Source organism: Mytilus californianus, unplaced genomic scaffold, assembly GCF_021869535.1.
Source record: "Mytilus californianus isolate M0D057914Y unplaced genomic scaffold, xbMytCali1.0.p SCAF_4, whole genome shotgun sequence".
NCBI lineage: Eukaryota > Metazoa > Mollusca > Bivalvia > Mytilida > Mytilidae > Mytilus > Mytilus californianus.
This window is the reverse complement of record NW_026262690.1, coordinates 22,774,848-22,795,866: the sequence shown is the minus strand read 5'-3', so window position 1 is coordinate 22,795,866 and position 21,019 is coordinate 22,774,848. Positions and strand designations below refer to the sequence as shown.

The 21,019-nt window shown below is 31.4% G+C and overlaps 1 protein-coding gene across 1 annotated transcript in view; it reads right to left on the bottom strand.

The window, feature by feature from the left end:
- Window positions 1-21,019, bottom strand: part of LOC127737714 (protein timeless-like) — a 51,440-nt gene extending 30,421 nt beyond the window's left edge. Inside the window, exons 1-12 of the mRNA XM_052248566.1 lie at window positions 20,903-21,019; window positions 15,292-15,372; window positions 13,686-13,830; window positions 11,740-11,834; window positions 10,816-10,877; window positions 9,910-10,084; window positions 7,432-7,553; window positions 5,242-5,302; window positions 4,393-4,446; window positions 3,781-4,097; window positions 2,801-2,870; window positions 1,473-1,585 (exon numbers count right to left, since the gene is read on the bottom strand). Coding sequence (XP_052104526.1) covers window positions 1,473-1,585; window positions 2,801-2,870; window positions 3,781-4,097; window positions 4,393-4,446; window positions 5,242-5,302; window positions 7,432-7,553; window positions 9,910-10,084; window positions 10,816-10,877; window positions 11,740-11,834; window positions 13,686-13,800 — 1,184 coding nt within the window. The 5' untranslated portion in view covers window positions 13,801-13,830; window positions 15,292-15,372; window positions 20,903-21,019. The remainder of the gene's footprint in view (window positions 1-1,472; window positions 1,586-2,800; window positions 2,871-3,780; window positions 4,098-4,392; window positions 4,447-5,241; window positions 5,303-7,431; window positions 7,554-9,909; window positions 10,085-10,815; window positions 10,878-11,739; window positions 11,835-13,685; window positions 13,831-15,291; window positions 15,373-20,902) is intronic.

The following is a 21,019-nucleotide window of genomic DNA, read 5'->3' as shown; positions in this document are numbered from 1 at the left end:
ATAAATAAATGTGATCAAAGATTTTACAAATCTAATGCGCCATACTGTGCAATTAAAGATTACTTCTTGAAATTTTTCAATATTTGAAATTTGAAAAAAAAATAATATTTGAGGAATAATTCTTTTTAATTTCTGAAATCTGAAATGAGAAAAAATTGCCCCCCCCCCCCCACAATTTCTTTTTATCCCCCCCCCCCTTTTTTTTCCCTTAAAAAATTCTTTCCTTCAAGATATGGTCATAATCTCAATTCAAATTTCCAATGGAGTTGGCAACCATAATTACCCATTTAAATTTACCATAGTGCTAACTTAATCTATTTTATAATAGAATTAAAAATATAGTGTCAAATCATTCATATGGATTTTTTTGTAAAAAAAAAAGATGCAACATTTGCAGATATTTTTACTGGTCTTCCTTTATAAATATGCATTTCTTTAAACATAATTTAAAAGCAGTGTAAGGGAAGTAACCAAAATGTTGTATTTGGATTACCTCCCTTACACTGTTTTAAATTATCTGTATTGTTCATTAACCATTACTTTATACATAATTTAAAAGCAGTGTAAGGGAGATAATTTCAATGATGTATTTGATTTATCTCCCTTACACTGCTTTAAATTATGTTTTGTACTAAAGTATTTGTCCATTAACCAGGACAACCTTGTTTTTCCCCCTTTTTTGCCCCTAATTCCTAAACGGTTTGAGCCATAACCCCCCAAAGCAAATCCTAACCATCCCTTTGTGGTATGGAAACTTGTAGTATAATTTCAGAGAGATCCATACACCGTTCCACAGTTATTGCCTGGAAACTAGAAAATGCTTATTTTTGGCCCCTTTTTGGCCCCTAATTCCTTAACTGTTGGTACCTTAACCCCCAAAATCAATCCCAACCTTCCTTTTGTGGTATTTAACCTTATGGTCAAATTTCAAAAAGATCCATTCACTTTAACTAAAGTTAGAGTGCGAAAACCAATGTGTCTTCGGACGACGACGCCGGACGACGACGACGATGCCGGACGACGACGCCGACGACGACGCCAACGTCATACCAATATACGACCACAAAATTTTTTGCGGTCGTATAAAAACCGAATCTGTCTGTATTGAGGATCAGGCGTTAATTGGGTAGAGAAAACAATGTAATACCATGTCTGTATTTAGGATCAGGCATTAATTGGGTAGAGAAAACAATGTAATACCATGTCTGTATTGAGGATGAGGCGTTAATTGGGTAGAGAAAACAATGTAATACCATGTCTGTATTGAGGATGAGGCGTTAATTGGGTAGAGAAAACAATGTAATACCATGTCTGTATTGAGGATGAGGCGTTAATTGTGTAGAGAAAACAATGTATACCATGTCTGTATTTAGGATCAGGCATTAATTGGGTAGAGAAAACAATTGAATACCAAATATAAGTATAAAAACTATGCTAGTCTAAAAATTTTGTTTAATGAAATATATATTTACCTTATGACTTTAAATGGCAAATTTTCTTTTCGAGCTATTTTTAGGAAAAATGCCATTGCCCACAGGAAGTATGTTTCATCTAAATTATCCTTTACATCTGAGATTAAAACATTCTGAAAAGTACAAAGTTACTTATAAAAATAAACATCATCTTATACAAAACTGGTGACTGATTATTTTGGTCATAATACTACGGGTAAATGGAAATGAATAATTGAAGGTTATCAAATAAAAAAATTATCTTAAAAACCAGAGGCTCTATTTCAAATATGTAGAGAGGCCATGTTCAATGCTTTGATATGGAATTACCCCCAAAAAGTCAGTCTGATATCCAAATCCATGTTTGGGAGAAGAATCCTCAAAAATCAATCAGAAAAAAAAATAAAACAGAATCACAAGTATATGCAGTATGCGGTAGTCCTGTTAGCTATTGTTCTATTCTTATGTAGACTATTCAAGTTTTTACATTAACAAACTTGGAAATTTGTGTGCAATTTCACACAATATATTAGTCTTTCCATAGAGTTATGTTGTAGGACCACTAAATTTCAATAAAAAATTCTTCTAATGGTGAATTATAAATATTTTCATGGTTTTGTAATTTTGACAAATTCTACAAACAAGTCTTAAACAGAATTGCATTAGTTTAACATTTGAATATGTGGTTTTCATATATTCCTCGAGATTCAGAAAAAAATACTGAACCCATAGTAGTTTTGTTATTTTCACACGAAGGGAGTCATAGGAAATTAATTATCTATGAAAATACAAAATTCCCTCAATGCAAGAATTATAGATTCCACCACTGCATCAAATGTGTTATAATATTTCTCCACTCGAAACACTTAAATTTTAATATTCAAAGCTTAAGGCTTGCCTAGCTTTTTAAATAATTATAAAATTTGACTGTTGAGAGTGGAGAAATATCGTAATACACAAGTTATAGTGGCGGAATCTGTTTCTCTAATGATTTTTAGAACAAAGTTTATCCTTCTTCAAAGATTTTGCACATTTTTGTGTTCTTTTTATGTGACATCATCAGGCATGGTCACCTTTTTCATGACGTCACAATAGGAAATTCAGAAGAAACCAATAAAATTTGACATCACAATTAAATTTCGACAAATCATTTGCTGAGAACATAGTTTTCTCTAGATATGAGAAATATTTTTCTCACACCTATTGAGAAATGTGAAAAAAGCATGTTATTAGAAAATGAAAATTATATCCATGAAATCAAATGAATCCACTGCATTATCATTGATTATTTTTGTAAAATAATAAGTTAGTAATAATCATGAGGATTTATGATTAAAAGGATTTCTTACCTTCAAATCATGCACCAAGAATCCAAAACAGTTAATAATAAAATCATTGGTAAACTGCAACAGGAGTGACCTGAAATAAAAAGATAATCTGCCATATAACATAGAAATATATTCACTGTAAATTTAATCAATTTTGAGAATATCTATATTTACTGTTTGTGAAAAATGTGCTGTTCAGAGGATCATATAAACATTGAAACAACAAATATGAAATCAGTCAAATTCACAGTTAACCTCTGAACAAATTGACCTTAGGGCTGTTCCAAATTTTATCTGGTGGGGGAATGGGTGGTCAAGGTCTTTTACAATGTACAGTATCCAATTTACATATTTTCCCAACTGCCTAATTTTGATGTCAGAAGAGTTATTTTCCACCTCTAAGGCACTTGTTACTGAGAACTCATTCTCATATCTGGGCAATATTTTACCCTTAAAATAAGGCAAGAGAGTCAAACAATTTCTTTGTATAAGGCATAGGAAACCTCACATATCTCTGCAAAAACGAAGTTTATTTTGGGTAAAAAACACAGAATGTAGGGACTAAATTTGGGTTTCACAAAACAGAATATAGAGGATAAGGTTGGGTAAAACAAAACAAGATAAGGGTGATACTTATGTTTGTCAATATAAAAGAAGAATATGTTGTAATAATAAAATAGCCATTTTGATCTATGTACCTTCGTAAAAAGTCCACACACCTTCATTCAATGTTTTGCATTGCTAAACTTGTGCAATTCTTTTTGATGCTTACCACCCTAAGATTCTTCGTAAACAAATTTTTGTTGCTTTTATTTTTTAATTGTCTAGGACTATACCCTATTGTACTATTCTTTCCGAGCTCTGCCACTGAATTTATCATCTTTTGAACTTTTCAGTAAAGAACTAAATGTTGGAAAACCTTGTTTTATAATGTCATAAATTCAAAAACTATTCTGTTTATAATATTTTTGAATAATTTATCACAAGGTTAGTGATATTACCTCAAATGCTCAACTTTATCTTCCTCGGATAAATCTTCAGTCAGCATATCCTCTTCTGTGTTTTCCTGACCACCCTGTGTCTCTGGACTTTCAAGCTGTCCAGTATCCAAATCAGTGACACCTGATTCATCCATATGAAGTGTTTTGCCAAATAATCCAGGCAATGAACATGAGGCAGTGTATGACGTCTTATCATCTTCATCATTGTAACACATAGCTGTCGTTGGTAAAAAGTCATGCTCTCTGTCTTCATATTCTGACAAACTTTCTTCGTCAGATGTATCAATGCTCAGACAGGGTTTCAGAATATCCAGTGTCTGAAAAATAGATAAAAGGCTACAGCAATGAGCAAACAGATACTTTTGTGCCCGTTATGACAGTGGCAAAGGGTTGGTATGTGCTCCGACTAACAGGAAATGTAATGGCAATTTTATGATTAACAAATAGAATTAGCTTACATTTTGCTTTTTAACATATTGCCACAGTGAATAATGAGCTTCAAACACGAACACATGTGAAAATAAAAATTCAAAACATGTTACACAAAAATAAAATGTTACCTCAGAATGATTTCGAATATTAAGTGCCTTTAGAAATTGTTTAACCTCTTACCTGTCTAGTATACATCAGGGATACCAACTGTATAATGGAAGCACACCAATATTCCTATATTTAATATAGACATATTCAATAATTGATTAACACTTTTTAAAGGTCAAGTTGATAGTTGCTAAGCATTTCATTCAACAGAAACACCACAGTAAATGCTGCTTTTAAAAATCATGACTTGAGCAGGAGATTGAATATCTTGTACGAGTTTGTGGTAATAAAATTAAGTGAGTTGACAGTTCTGTATTTACAGTGAAATATTAATCATGTATTGTCATTTACGTATGTTAAAATTGTTTTTTGAGACTATGATATAGTTAATTACTGTTTTGTTAAGCACACAAAAAGTGATGATATTTGTACCATGCATGATGAAGCTCAATAGATCTTGAACAGGCCAATAATAACAAATTCTTTTTTCCAATCAGTCTTTTTGTTCCTGATGTGAACTGTCTTTCTATGCCTGTTGTGACCTGTCAGCTTGTTTGACAAAATCAATAGATGTCTTGTTCTCCAAATAAGGCATTATTCATCTAAGATTGGTGAAAACTGAACCAATGATTAAAAAGGTATCACCTGGAAACATCAGGTACTAAAAAAAGCAAACTAACACAAATCACAATGAAAGCACTGTAGTGTTCCTTTTATAAATAGGCTATTTTCTAGTGTTTCATAATATTTTTATCTCATGTACACCACACTTTCCTCTTTATTCCTATGTGTAACGAGGAAATGTATGCTCTTTTTTCATTTGTCTTACAAAGTAAGGTTGATCAGATCCTATGGGAAAATGAATTAGTTTTGCAGGATTGTGAGCTGCATAATTCTACTGAATATATTAGTCATACTCACTCTTTGGGGTAAGGTAACTACTCTGTTTATCAGTTCACCTAAACCACATTCAAGTAAATACCTGCAAAAAAACATCATCATTTCACTTATTGTACATCAATATTAATGACATGATCATTTATTTACTGTGAGTGTGTTTAATCTTAAGATGACATACATGTACTATCTTTACACAAGAGTGCACACGCTGAAATGTCTCGCCTTCTTTACTAATCATTGATATTATGTTGATAGTCCTAAATATAAAGCTTTATTACAACTGTCACATAAACTTAACATTAACCAAGTAAACTAAACATTGACCAATGAACCATGAAAATGAGGTCAAGGTCAGATGAACCATGCTAGGCAGGCATGTACAGCTAACAATTCTTCCATACAACAAATAGAGTTGACCTATTGCTTATAGTTTAAGAAAAACAGACCAAAACACAAAAACTTAACACTGAGCAATGAACCTTGAAAATGAGGTCAAGGTCAAATAAAACCTGTGTGACTGCCAAATAGATCATAAAATATTTCCATACACCAAATATAGTTGAACTATTGCATACAGTATAAGAAAAACAGACCAAAACACAAAAACTTAACTATAACCACTGAACCATGAAAATGAGGTCAAGGTCAGATGACACCTGCCAGTCCTTCCATACACCGAATATACTAGACCTATTGCTTATAGTATCTGAGATATGGACTTGACCACCAAAACTTAACCTTGTTCATTGATCCATGAAATGAGGTCGAGGTCAAGTGAAAACTGTCTGACGGGCATGAGGACCTTGCAAGGTACGCACATACCAAATATAGTTGAACTATTGCACATAGTATTAGAAAAAAAGACCAAAACTCAAAAACTTAACTTTGACCACTGAACCATGAAAATGAGGTCAAGGTCAGGTGACACCTGCTCGCTAGACATGTACACCTTACAATCATTCCATACACCAAATATAGTAGACCTATGGCATACAGTATAAGAAAAACAGACCAAAACACAAAAACTTAACTATAACCACTGAACCATGAAAATGAGGTCAAGGTCAGATGACACCTGCCAGTTGGACATATACACCTTACAGTCCTTCCATACACCGAATATACTAGACCTATTGCTTATAGTATCTGAGATATGGACTTGACCACCAAAACTTAACCTTGTTCATTGATCCATGAAATGAGGTCGCGGTCAAGTGAAAACTGTCTGACGGGCATGAGGACCTTGCAAGGTACGCACATACCAAATATAGTTATCCTATTACTTATAATAAGAGAGAATCTAACATTACAAAAAATCTTAACTGTTTTTTCAAGTAGTCACTGAACCATGAAAATGAGGTCAAGGACATTGGACATGTGACTGACGGAAACTTCGTAACATGAGGCATCCATATACAAAGTATGAAGCATCCAGACCTTCCACCTTCTAAAATATAAAGCTTTTAAGAAGTTAGCTAACGCCGCCGCCGGATCACTATCCCTATGTCGAGCTTTCTGCGACAAAAGTTGCAGGCTCGACAAAAATTACTTACTGAACGATGTAATTGTTATATTATCAAAAAAGAACCAAAGTAACAAGTCTCAGAAGAACAAGTGTTCCTATTTGTTTTTATTACTGATGAACTCAAATCTTGGGCAAAATTACTGAATACATTAGCATATTTGATTGCCATAAATCAAAGACAATATGATAAGCACAAATTCTGAAGTGCCCCCTTCCTTGTTTACATAAATATGCAAGTTTGAAACTATCTGTATATATTAAATTTCTTTCATAGGTACAAATAATGACTTAAATAATAAGACTCCAAGGAGCCTGAATCCCTTACCTAGGAAGGACCCTAGGGAATATTATGACCAGCTTTTTTTTCTCGTTACAGTTTCACATTTGTATTTTCGTTTCTAACTTGATTGCAAAAAATGTAAAAATGAGTAATAATTCCTATGAGGAGTTAATTAGTTAATTTTATTCATGCTTGACCTTTGTCTTTTCAGTCATTTTTACTGTTTACATTTCTCCGTATATTTTTTCAAGATAAATAGCTAAACTGCAAAAAAAATGGGTAAAATAAACCATTTAAGACAGTAAAATCAATACAAATTTTAAATAAATTGCCAAAATGTAGTTTATATCATGCTTTTTTCAAAACTATAAAAAACTACAGATTGTGCAAAAACAGATCTACTTACAGTACTATAATCTCCTGGTTAGGATTGGTTTCAATGTTTTGTATGTATAGCAAATTTCTGAACACTAGCAGACACTTGTTGATAAAGTCACAGGTTTCTTCTGGCATTGGCTGCCCATCATGCTAAGAGAAAAAGGGAATAGAACAATCAATACAGAGAACAAATGACATCATGACAAATAAATAATTTCATAAATTAACTAATTTAATGTCACTTCAAATGCAATATTCCATAAAATTTTATTTCAAAGGAACATATCTCTTGCAATAATAGTGAAATATATTTTTTTCTAATACAACAAAAATGTAGTTGTAAGCATATTAATGATTTCAATTCAATTTTCAATATAAATTACATTTCAAAGTGCTACGATTCTTTTAAAAAAAAAGGTAAATTGTCACTGATTATCTAACTCTTATAAGACATTAGTGATATAAACCTTTTATATAAATTTCATAAATATCCTATAAGAAATATAGGCTTGAGAGTACTATAAATAACAATGCAATTTTCATAATAATTTATTTTCCAAAGGGCTATAGCTCTTTTCAATAAATCGCTTCGCTGAGCGCAGCTGGATACGACCGCAGAGGTCCAACCCTGAACAGTTGGGGCAAAAATGGACACAATATTCGCGCTTCATAAAGGTCTGAATTTGGATTGTTATTCAATATTTGACACATAATAGGTTTCTGACACAGAATAACTGTAGTCAAAGAACTTAGAATTGGTGATATGTTTTGAATTTATATTCAATTTTTTGCTTTTGAGCAATACACTATGCTGTTGCAAATTGACCCCCCCCCCCCCCTTTTTTTTCCAAAAAAAAATATTTGAAGAAATTTTCTTTTTAATTTCTGAAATCTGAAATGAGAAAAAAATTGTCCCCTCTCACAATTTCTTCCCCCCCCCCAATTTTTTTTCACCCCCCCCTTTTCCATAATAAAAAAATCTTTCTCTCAAGGTATGGTCATAATCTCAATTCAAATTTCCAATGGAGTTTGCAACCATAATTACCCATTTAAATACATCATACAAGTCTTAAAATAGAAAATGACATACATAATCATGGCTAAAATTAATATATTAAATATTCCTTAATCAGCATTTTTAAATAGTAACTTCTAAAAATAAATTGACAGCTAATCACCTCAAGACAATACAACATTTCTTTATACATAATTTAACAGCAGTGTAAGGGAGGTAATCCAAACTTAACATTGTACTTTTTTTTAATTGTCCATTAACCAGGAAACCCTTTTTCCCCCTTTTTTGCCCCTAATTCCTAAACGGTTTGAGCCATAACCCCCCAAAGCCAATCCTAAATATCTCTTTGTGGTATGGAAGTTTGTGGTATAATTTCAGAGAGATCCATACACCGTTCCACAAGTTATTGTCTGGAAACTAGAAAAATGCTTATTTGGGCCCTTTTTGGCCCCTAATACCTAAACTGACTATAACCCCCAAAATTAATCCCAACCTTCCTTTTGTGGTTATAAACCTTGTGTTTAAATTTCATAGATTTCTATTTACATTTACTAAAGTTATTGTCCGGAAACCAAATGTCTTTGGACGACACTGATGACGACGACGTGATACCAATATACGACTGCAAAATTTTTTGCGGTCGTATAAAAAAGATCAGCACCAATTTTGGAAATTGTTTGAGACAGTGCTGATTTAAAACTTAGAAAGAAATAAAATCTAGAAAGAATTGTTGGTGAAAGAGTAAAGAGTGCTTACAAGACATTGACTGGAAGGACAGACGTGCAGAGGGCACAACTCCTTTAAAAATAGTTGATCTGAACTTATTTTTTACCTGGATAGACTTTAATATTTCTGATATAAACCTTTGATATAAATTTCATTAAAAATCTAGCAAGCATTTTACGTGTGAGAGCTCTTACAAGGCCAGATGGATGGACATATAGTTTTCATTATTCCCTCACGTGTTTGGCAGGCCAAAAATTAAGTGACAAATTTACCTGTGAACATTTTCATAAAAACATAAAATAAGAATGTGTGAAAGTTTAAAACATATATTGTATAACCTTTCTTAATATTATCACTATATCCACAAAAAAAAAAACTAAATCTTTAATATAATAGTGTGACTTTATATTCCTGACCTAGATCCTGACCTTTTGATCTTTTGTAGGCGAATTTGATCTTCTTTTAAATAAGCAAGTGTTTAAATAATATTATATATTTTATCAATTTATAAACTGTTCGAGATTCTATGATAGAAAGTAATGTCCACTGAATCAATTGCAGCAGTCAATGTAATTATCGGCACAAGACACCTATTGTATTTATTCAAAGGATGGAATGAATTTCTCCTCTATGAACAATTTAATCTTAAATATTAAAAACGCTCGGCAAGACTAGCATTTTAAATTTGAAAATTTTATTGTTACATGCGGAGAAATATCGTATCACACTCAATGCAGTGGTAGAATCTACATTGTATCCACTTACATCAGTGATAACTGTCATAATCTCTGTAACAATAGCTTGAATCAAGTCTTTATCATTACACAGCTTTCTTGTGGTAAATAGCATTCTCTTCACATCAGGAACCCATGGCAATGTAACATCAACAGGTATACCTAATATCAGGCATTCAACTGGTTGGATCAGTGAGGCAAGCAACCTGAGTAAGTATATATCATGTATCATTAGTTTAATAAGAATCAAACATATTTATTAAAACAGAATTTATTTTAATGGAGGAGGCTGTTTTAACAATGAGAAATTTGGGATATATTCAAATGTGACAGTAATCCAACACCACAAAAAATACATCTACAGGGTCAATATTGTCTTCAGCAACAGAAATGTTTAATTTTTAGATTTCTGTGGAATGTTTTGTGAAGTGTTTTTTTTGTTTTTTTGTTTTTTCTTTTAGCCATAGTGTTGTCTGTTTCATTTCTTTTTTTACTAATGGTGTTTGATTTCCCCATGGCATCTTCTACTTTCTTTTATATCAAAGACTATCAAAGATATGCAATCAACACCAAAGTTGCAAAAGGAAAACAAAATATATATAACTTGCACTTGGCTCTTGACTTGGAACTTGTGAATACATAAAAAACGTAGGGTATACGTCAATGAAACAGCAACCCAACATGACAGAAATAAGACTTTAGAGGTCAACATAGGGTCTTCAACCATTTTTGATTTGCTAGAGTCTATCTGTTCACCAAAGGTCAGGGGTTTACATTTTTTTTTAATCCACTTCAAAACATAGAAACATATTGCAATGTTAATGAATTTCCAGTACAACATATCTCAAATTAGTCCCTGACTAACATTATCACTACAGCTTGTACTGGTACAATGAAATTCTGATACAATCCTACAACTGAGCAATATGCTATTTACCTTATTGCAGCACTGAATATCTCTGGTTGGTCTCTGACATATTTTATCAGTGGAATGATATCCTGTAAATATATCAATCAGTTAAAAAACAAATTCACTAAAACTTCTTGATACACAAAATTGATTTGCAGTAAATATTTCCAAGTACTCCAAATGCAGACTTACAAAACATGTACACTAGCAAAGAATATTCTTGTAGTATGATACACATGGAATAGAGTAGGGTGTATCTGACAAATAAGACCTGACTGACCAGATTCTAAATTTAGGTTTAATTCATTGTGAACAGGAATAATTTGCATGTGGCTCTTTTCAGTTCTTCTTTCTTGGTCTTTAATATATAAATATCTATATACATAAACAATGATAAATGTTAAACTTTTTTATTTAATTTTCTTTTCTTTAAGCAGACTGGGGCATGATATATGCTTAAATTTGAAAAACAGCCATTAAGAGAAAACATTTGCATTTCATAGTGGTAAATTTCAAACACAAAATGACTTTGTGTATTTAACTATCAAATTTAAATAATAAAATCATCCACCTTAAAATTATAAAAGGACACAAAAACTTGAAGACAGAAAATGGTAGCCCAATATTTTCAATGTAAAGAGTCTTTGTTGAGGGTTGTTGAACAGAGAATAAAATGTCAAGATTGCATGATAAAAAGCACCCACTAGCTAAGAAGGGTTTTTCCAGATAGTGTGTTGTGTGGTAAGTCCTCAGGTAAAACTCAAAGCTGAAATCATGAGTGTCATTAGAATAAAGCAAATGTAAACTGGAAACTATAATATTATAATAATTTTACTTTACCAAAATAAAGTCCCAAAATTAAGCTGGCTTTTTTGTCATTGCTGATAGTATGAAGTCCTATATCTACTTTGAGCCTTATGAATTAAGTAAGTTGTAATCTTAAAATATTACCAATTCTATGATTCTGGAGAAACATAGCTGCCTCCTGTATGCTCTCTGTATGGGGTTTTCTTCTTGAAGGTTCTTTAAAAGTTCTATCAATGTATCTGAAATATGAGAAGAAAAACTTAAATTCTATACTAATGCATAAAAATATGATCAAACATGATTGCTTTGAAACAAGATAGGCTATTCCAACAAGCCAATATTGTCATTTTCCCATTCTCAGTCCTAAATTTATAGTCGTGCAAGAACATTCTTAAGTCAAAATCATTCTTCTTGTACACCTGCATATGGAAAGAAATGATAATATTAAAGAATAATAGAACCAAAATAAATATCAGAAAAAATCAAGTAGAAACTTGTTCAAATTAAATCAATGTAAAAGCCTTCATTTCAAACAACAAAATTCATGATTAGAGGTCTAATTTTAGATTTTTTGGGGTTTAATGTGAAAGTGCATCACCCTTATAAAACTTTAAAGGAAATGTGGGTAAGAAATGAAAACAACACTTTATAAATTTCATGCAACCAGAACACTTTTTAGGATTTATCTTCATCATGAACGTTCAAAGCAGAATATTTGAAAACTTAAGATAAATAAAACCAAAATAGTTGGAGCTTTATGACCAAAAGGACCTAAAGATAATAGCCAAATCCATCTGAAGTCAACTATGCCTTCAGGTAGTTGAAACCTTAGTTTCTTAAGATGTCAATGAGATGATGAGATTGCAAACTATCAAGGATCATCCCAGACATTTAAAACGACGTCTAGAGGTCTTCAACAAAAGCCAGGTGAATATATCTATAATACATAGTATGTAGTAAGTAGTAAGAATACCAGGTATGGTGACACAATTTTGTTTGTTTCTATCTATTTCCTTTGAGTATTTGACTCCAGTTATCTTTTCCTATATCATTTCAGATTTCCATCATAAAGGTTTTTTCCTTTGACAAAACTGTGCTTTCCTACATCAGTCAGGGGTGTTACTTAAACAAGTTATTATTTTTAGTTACTTATATAGGAAATTTTTGTTTTTAAAAATTATCAAATTACTCAATAGAGTTATTCTAAATTTCAATAGAAGCATGGACTAAATGTAGTTTTGATGAATTTTTAAATCAATTTATTACATAAAATTAAGAATTTATTAAATTTGAGAGGAGTATAGAGACAGAAGGTCACTTAAAAAATAATGACAAAAATATTACTTGTATGAGTTATTTTATACATCTTTGAAAATATTAGTAATGAAAATTTTTTAAGGAACACGTGTAATTGTTTTGGGTTACAAATTATAAATAACTTCAAGTCTTAATTAGTTCACAAGTTTCCATCTATTCATATCTGTCTACCTTTAAGATTTTCAAGGAAAATGATATTTTAATAGTCCCAAGAGACCAAACTTTGGAATGTAAGTGTGTCAGAAAGGCAATTAGTGTTTCGGGAGGATTAGTTTTTATATATCACTGGAAAAATAACCAGATGTCTGTGAAAATTAGCTAAAGCTAGTAAAATCTGTATGAATGGACACCTATAAAAATAATATTTACTTAAATAAGTAATATTTAAAATAGCCTCTTTTTCAACATAACTTGTATAGGTAATTTTGAAAGATACTTGTTTATGTAATGCCCCTGACTGTACATGTACTTCATAATTTTAAATAAAAATAGAACTTTGCAGACGTATCTGCTTGAAAACAAAGCTTGGTGACGTGTACTATTTAGGTAAAAGTTTAAAAAAAAACAACAACAAAAATATCAGCAAACATGGTAAAGTAGAAAATAAAAATTATATTGCAAATCTATTATGGTACATGTATGTATAAGGCATGCAGGGAAGATGAGCTATAATTACTACCCATACCATACTACAGAAGTAATGTATAACAGTTTAAACTTTCTTACTTATAAATAAAGGGAAACTTATCCCAAAAAAGGGTATAAAAAAGTACCTTCACAATCATCTGATGTGATATATTCCCCATCTTCTAAGTAACCAAGGTTACTACACATGCTGTTGACACCAACATTCATGATACAATGTGATCCTCCTCTATTCCAGTCCATGGTTTGATTGTTATTGGTATCTAATGGTTTCTGAAACAAACAAAAATCAATATAAAACAAGTTCACATGCAGAAAAATTGACAAAAATTCAAGGACACCATGTATAACTTTTACATAATTTATAAGATATTGAGCAGCTGAGACGTCCAGTACCCAACTCTTTTCCTATATCTTGAATGACAAAAGTACAAACCTTATCATATATATTTTTTTAACAACAATATATCAAAAGCTATTTTGATTAGGTTATTCCGTGGAGAGATCAATAGATTTGTCGAATATCTTAGGCAATTACTGTTATTAACAACAACGGTTTATAAATGCACATATGAAATAAACCGACATCTGATTTAATAGTTTCAGGAACTTATGATTTAATCCAGCAACCTTGTCATATATTTCACCTTAATTTCTCGACCATATATACCTTGAAGCTGCAAATAGGGACCTACTCATCACTTTCACTCTTTGCATAGTAAGTGTCTGCTTCCGGTGATACTACATTGTATTTTAACATCCTTACATTAGACAATGATAGATTTTGGTCCAGTTTCATTTACACTGTAAGTTATTTGTATTTAGTTTAATATTTCATCAAGCAACAATGTGCTTTCATGGGAAATGGAAATACTGACACAAATCCCTAATATATTTTCATTATAGAACGTGGTGTGTTGTTGATATTTTTGGTAAGCTTATGATCTAATAATTTTTTTAAGTTACATTGTGGTGTGTTGTTATTTGGATATACCTTTCGTTTTGAGTCATATCTTTCGTCTAGTGACTTAGTGTGTACATACAACAGAGGTAACGAAAGTCTATATGTAATCACAATTGAAAGAAATTCATAAATCATTTTCTTTTCCAAATTATTCTCCAGACTACACTGTTCCTGTTAGTTTCAGAAAACAGCATAAAACTGATTTATTTTACCTTTGGTTTTTTAGGAACATATAAAAAAAATTTTCATGCTATTTCTATTTTGACAAATAAAGCTCAGAAGCATGGTTAAAATGTACCAGTTAAACAAGGGCCATCTTGGGAATGCATGCAATTAGCTTATCGAAAACAGGGAATAAATGTGACTTTTGACATGTGAGCAGTTTAGATAACAACATTAATAATGTTAATTTATGTAATTGTACTTTACCTGAGTAACACATTGTGTACTATATATTCCAAAAAAAACTTTTCTTTAGATGTTATTAATTACACATATTATGAATGTGTCAACAATAAAGAAATACAATCTAACAAGTCACTGCAATATTACTACCTTAATAATTAAACTGTCACACACACAAAATTAACACTATAGTATGCGTCAATAATAAATAAATCCTAAACAGTTTTTTTAACGAATGTACTACTTTTACAAATAAACTATTTCACTTGTATTCCTTATTTTTCTATCTAATCCAAATTTTTGCATGCTAAATATCAGGTGTAAAATTATGCTAACAATTGTAATGTGCGTAATAATCTACAGACCTTTTGAAAGATCTGTATTGATTTTCAGCTTCTGCTCGAAGCAAGTTAATCACATCCTACTTTTATATAGAGGTTTCCATTCTGCAAAATAAAAATGTGTAGATGACATATCTCATTCATTGACATTGTTTCCATTTATTTGTTTCTTCTTTCAGTCAACATATCTGTTAAAACTCCACATTCTAAAAATATGCTTGATATGTCTTTCCAGTATGAGAATCAAACAAGGCAATGTGATGGGCTGTCTTATTACGACATATGAAACAGATTTTACCAAGTACTGCTAAAAAATCAAATGATAAATACCAAGCAACTTCAAATTTACCCTAGCACGACTAGGGACTTGATCCTCACAATCTTTTTGACAATGAGATATTCAGATGCTCATACAATAGCATTTAAATATTGTCTTCAATTTGATCATGTAATTAGAAAACATTTAAAACAATGTAAAAGTAAAATAACAAATAATGAATAAGATGCAATAGGTAAGCTATACGGATGTTCAAATCTTGCAAATTCACTCACAATATATACAAACCCAGATAAAAACAAAACAAAATAAAATGCTTCGCCATGCGCAGCCTGATACGATCCCAGAGGTCAAACCCTGAACAGTTGGGGCAAGTTTGGACACAATATTCAAGCTTGAAACTGTCTGAATTTGGATTGTGATCAAATTTTTGACATAATATAGGATTCTGACACAAAATAAATGTGGTCAAAGATCTTAAAAATTTGAAATGGGACATCTAACTTACCTAGTATGGTCTGATATCCAAAATCTAACATGGTTAGATTCAGCATATAAAAAAAACACAAAAATTTAATTTTAGTTGAAATCAAACAAAGTTTCATTTTGGACCCTTCAAACCTTTATATGGACTAATTTGCCCAAAATGAAAAATCTAAATGCACAATAAGATTCAGCATATCATAGAGCCGCAATAATTCAGTTTTTGATGAAATCAAACAAAGTTTAATTTTGGACCCTTTGGACCTCAATGTAGATCAATTTAAAAATGGGGCCCAATATCCAAGATAGTAATACAAAGTTAGCTATATAAAACCCCCAAAATTTAAAGACTAATTTAATCCCATTGAAATTGGTTAAAAGATTTGTATTTATTTTCCATTGAAGATTTCTTGCTATTGCGCAATACTGTGCTATTGTGCAATGTACTGTGCTATTGCACAATACTGTGCTGTTGCACAATACTTAGTTAATCTGTTATATATATTAATTAACACATCCTGTTTGGTGTGTATCTCCTGCCATATCAGTATTTGTTGCTTTTATATATAAATCAGAAATAAATATAATCAATGTAAAAATGGAAAATTTTGGAAAAAAAACCCCAAAAAATTATGAAAAAAAAATCCCCCCAAAACAAAATGTTTGAAAAAATTTGAATTTTTTTCTTTTCAGGAAAAATGTAAAATTTCAGAGATTTCCATAAACTTTAACACAAGTTATTGTTTGGAAAACTAGAAAAATGATTGTTTCTGGCCCCTTTTTTCCCCCTAATTTCTAAACGTTTGGGGCAATTACCCCCAAACTCAATCCCAGCCTTCCCTTTGTGATATGGAACCTTGTGGTACAATTTAAGAGAGATCCATACACTTAAACATAAGTTATAGTCCGGAAACTTCAAAAATGCTTGTTTTTGGCCCCTTTTTGGCTCCTAATTTCTAAACTGTTGGTACAATAACCCCCAAAATCAATCCCAACCTTCCTTTTGTGGTATTGAACCTTCTGGTAAAATTTCATAGAGATCCATTCACTTTAACAAAAGTTATTGTCTGGAAACCAAATGTTTCTTTGGACAACGACGCCAACATGATAGCATTATACAAACGCATTTTTTGCTTTTTGCGGTCGTATAAAAACTGAGGGAATCAATGAGACAGGATGAAAGGGAGCTTAAATGAGTTTTTACTGTTTGAAAAACGCATGGATCTTAATAAAACAATGACCTACATGTTTGACCTAATGCAATACTTTTCCATAAATGCATCTTCACTGAAAATGTACAAATCCTTTAGTTCCCGGAGTATGGCTGAGGTGGTGGAAACTCATATTTTTCCTTGAAACTGAAAGGCACAGTACTACATAACCATTCAGGCTACAAAATGAAGTCTTTTTGAGAAAATGAAGTTTTACTGATGTTTTGTACCTGAATCATTTCTAGAAACCATAACCTATCCATCTGTCACCTCCATTCTGAGTAGACTTACGATTCCGCTTAATTATTAGCAATAGGTGTTCTCAGTTATTTGTTTTTCAATTGTAATATTGTCTCTTTCCATGAAAATTCTGATACAATATCTTCACTTACCATAGTAAGTTGCTTCATTTATAATATAGAGTTTTAACCTTTATTTTGGTAAGATTTGCCAACAGAAGCTAAATGACCAATATTAGAGGAATAATATTATTTTTTTTTACATAAATTTAAGATGGAAGTATGTAGATGCGTGGCAACATGAAGAGCGAGGACATAAAAATCAAAGCATCATTGGTCTAAGATCCAACCATTTTTTTTAACAAGCCAGACTATTCTTTTAGTATTTTAATTTTAGAAGGTGCACTTATAATATATTGATAACATCTTTTTTTTATTAACATTTTTCAAATTAGTTTTGATATGGATGGACAGAGTAATCTGCTAAGTATATTTTTATTGTATGAATTAATAACTTCCTGAAAGAGGCATTTAAAATGCACTTTTAAACAAGAAAAAATATTATGTAACAGAATTTTATAAAGTACTACAGTACTCATAACTTTTGAAATAGCTTAGATCTTTCCTAATATTATACAATGTTATATTTAGTTTTCTAAATTCTATTGTTAAAGAATCTTAACATGTTCCATTAGTACTTTCAATACTTAAAATAGTCTACATGTTGAATAATTATGTCAACGTGACCATATTCTTGTATGCATACATGTACTAGCCAAAAAAAGAAACAATACCCAAAATCTATCAAAAATATTCATTTTAATTTTTAACAATGATATTGCAGTTTGGTATTTTATAAAACAATAACATAATAACATACAAACTTAACAAAGAAAACAGATCACAATTACTTTGTCTTTATATTGCATGAACTGTTCCAAGATGCCACCAAAGCTATCACATTCATGAACACATGTGTCTGTATAACATTAATTTGGGTGCCTGAAAACTCTTATTGAAGTTATTCTGCCATCACTTCTAAGCAAATGAAATCCTATTTCATCATTAAAGGGGACAATTTGCCACCTACATGTAACAAGGTTCAAGAATAGACATACTTAAATTTGCTCAACATACATGTAGTCCTCCAATAGACGGCTTTGTTTTGGAACGGCTCTTACTACTGGACGTCATGAACGTAAACCAGCATCCTTTAATCTACAAAATGTATTAGGAACAGCTTCCCAGGTGTTTGTCTGGCAGTAATGGTAGCAGACAGCAACAGATCCCTTAGATTGGTAAATCTTAATTGACAGTCTCGACATAATTTCGTTTCTCATGGACATCCAATTCATGCTCAGTCATAAGTGGAACCATTCTATCTTAAACAACTCATTTATAGTCGTGTTATTGTCAATTTTGCAACACCTTAAATATTTGTAACGTCAATATGAAGCATTCCTGCTTGCACCATTCCCACTACTCTGTCAACTTATGTTTCTGTAGACAAGGCATATGAAACCAACTTTTTAGGATGTCACCTTTATTCACCTTTTGTTTACCAGATATTTAATTATGCTCATTGAATTTAAGCCTGTGATCGGACCACACAAATGTGTTTCCACTCAAAACAATGCTATAGTGACGTTATTTTCAGGTAAAGCAAAAGAAAGTTGTGCATTAACTATAGTCTGTTTTCAAATTTGAAAGTCAACAAGTACGTATATACAACTCAGTACAACATTAGCTCAGCAGAGCTTTTAGAACCGACATAGACACTCCATATAAACATATCATACAATAATAGTCATCTTGCACAATAAAGATAAACATGTACATGTAATCTGGGCAAAGGACCCGTTTTACCTAGAAGGAGGGTATGCATTAAAGTTGATCAACGTACATAATGTATTTAACTTGTGAAATAGGAGAAAATCCAGGTTGGTTTGAAATGGTACAAAAAGCCTGATTATCGGTACATGTACCTCAATTCCCCATAAAACCCTTTGTAATATGGACAGATATCCAAATTATGGTATCCACAACTTATTCATACAGGAATCTGATGTTCAGTGTCGTTTGTTGATGTAGTTCATAAGTGTTTCTCGTTGTTATATAGATTAGATCGTTGGTTTTCCCGTTTGGATGGTTTTACACCGGTACCTCGAATGACCAAATAACACCGTTATTAGCCAAAAAACACTTGTAATCACCAAATAACACTTGAAATTTTAATATTAGCACATATTGGTGACATTTAAACATTGATAATCAAATAATATTGTATTATAAGTGTATTTTATAACTTAAAAATGATTTATAGAAAGCAGGTAAGTTCATAAAGATCATTATAAATATTAGTGTGTACATCCAACATGGCCACCAAGGAAAACACAATGGGAAGAATAAAAGAATGATTGCATATGCATTCAAAGGGAAAAGCTATGAAAATAAAGTATTAAATAATGTACTGTATATACAGAGTACTGTCCAATAATTGTTTTTCAGTAAGGTTTCGAAAAGTTAACAAGTACATCAAAGCCATGCAATTACTCCAATCACTAATTAGTTTTCTTAACGATTTACTCAATATTGAATGAAACGTAATTAAGAATTTTCACATATTTAATTAAAATTAATCAAAAAATTAATTATACTTGATTGTTTCATAATAAAAACAAAGCAGTTGAATGGATGATTCGTATGTGTGTATTCTCAAAAAGAAATTAAAGATTTTCATTGGCAAATATTAATGTTTTTACAAGTAACTAAAATTTGGTATAAAAACATGTGAAGACATATGTGCTGTTCTTCCATTTTTAAAATGGCTTTATATCCTTGTGTTCAATGTGATGAAGAATGTGTTGATTGCACAATCCAGTGCAGTAGTTGTGATCGTTGGGTTCACAGTGCTTGTGTCCCAATGAATGATAACAATCGGCCTGGTCAGATGTGTCTCTATCCTATGTAAGGACTGCTGCATTTTTAAGTTATAAAATACACTTATAATACAATATTATTTAATTATCAATGTTTAAATGTCACCAATATGTGCTAATATTAAAATTTCAAGTGTTATTCTGTGATTACCGGTGTTATTCGGTCATTCGTGTTATGCGTTTTACACTAAGTGAGTAGTCATTCTTGGGGCCCTTTATAGCTTGCTGTTCGGTGTGAGCCAAAGCTCCGTGTTGAAGACCGTACTTTGACCTATAATGGTTTACTTTTACAAATTGTGACTTGGATGGAGAGTTGTCTCATTGGCACTCATACCACATCTTATATCTATAGCCAAAAAATTGTAAACAAAACTGTAAAACAACTGAACAATAACACATTATCAGGATGAACCAAAGTTAGAAGTCATATGAAAAATAAAATTGTATTAATGTAACTTTAGCAATACATATCGTTAAATTGTTTACCTCTTTAGATTATTTTCCCTCAAAAGGTATGATATAATATTGTCATATCAATAATTATATTACAGGGGTCAAGGACATTCGATCTGTAGGATAAAACTAGAGGTAGTCCGAACGATG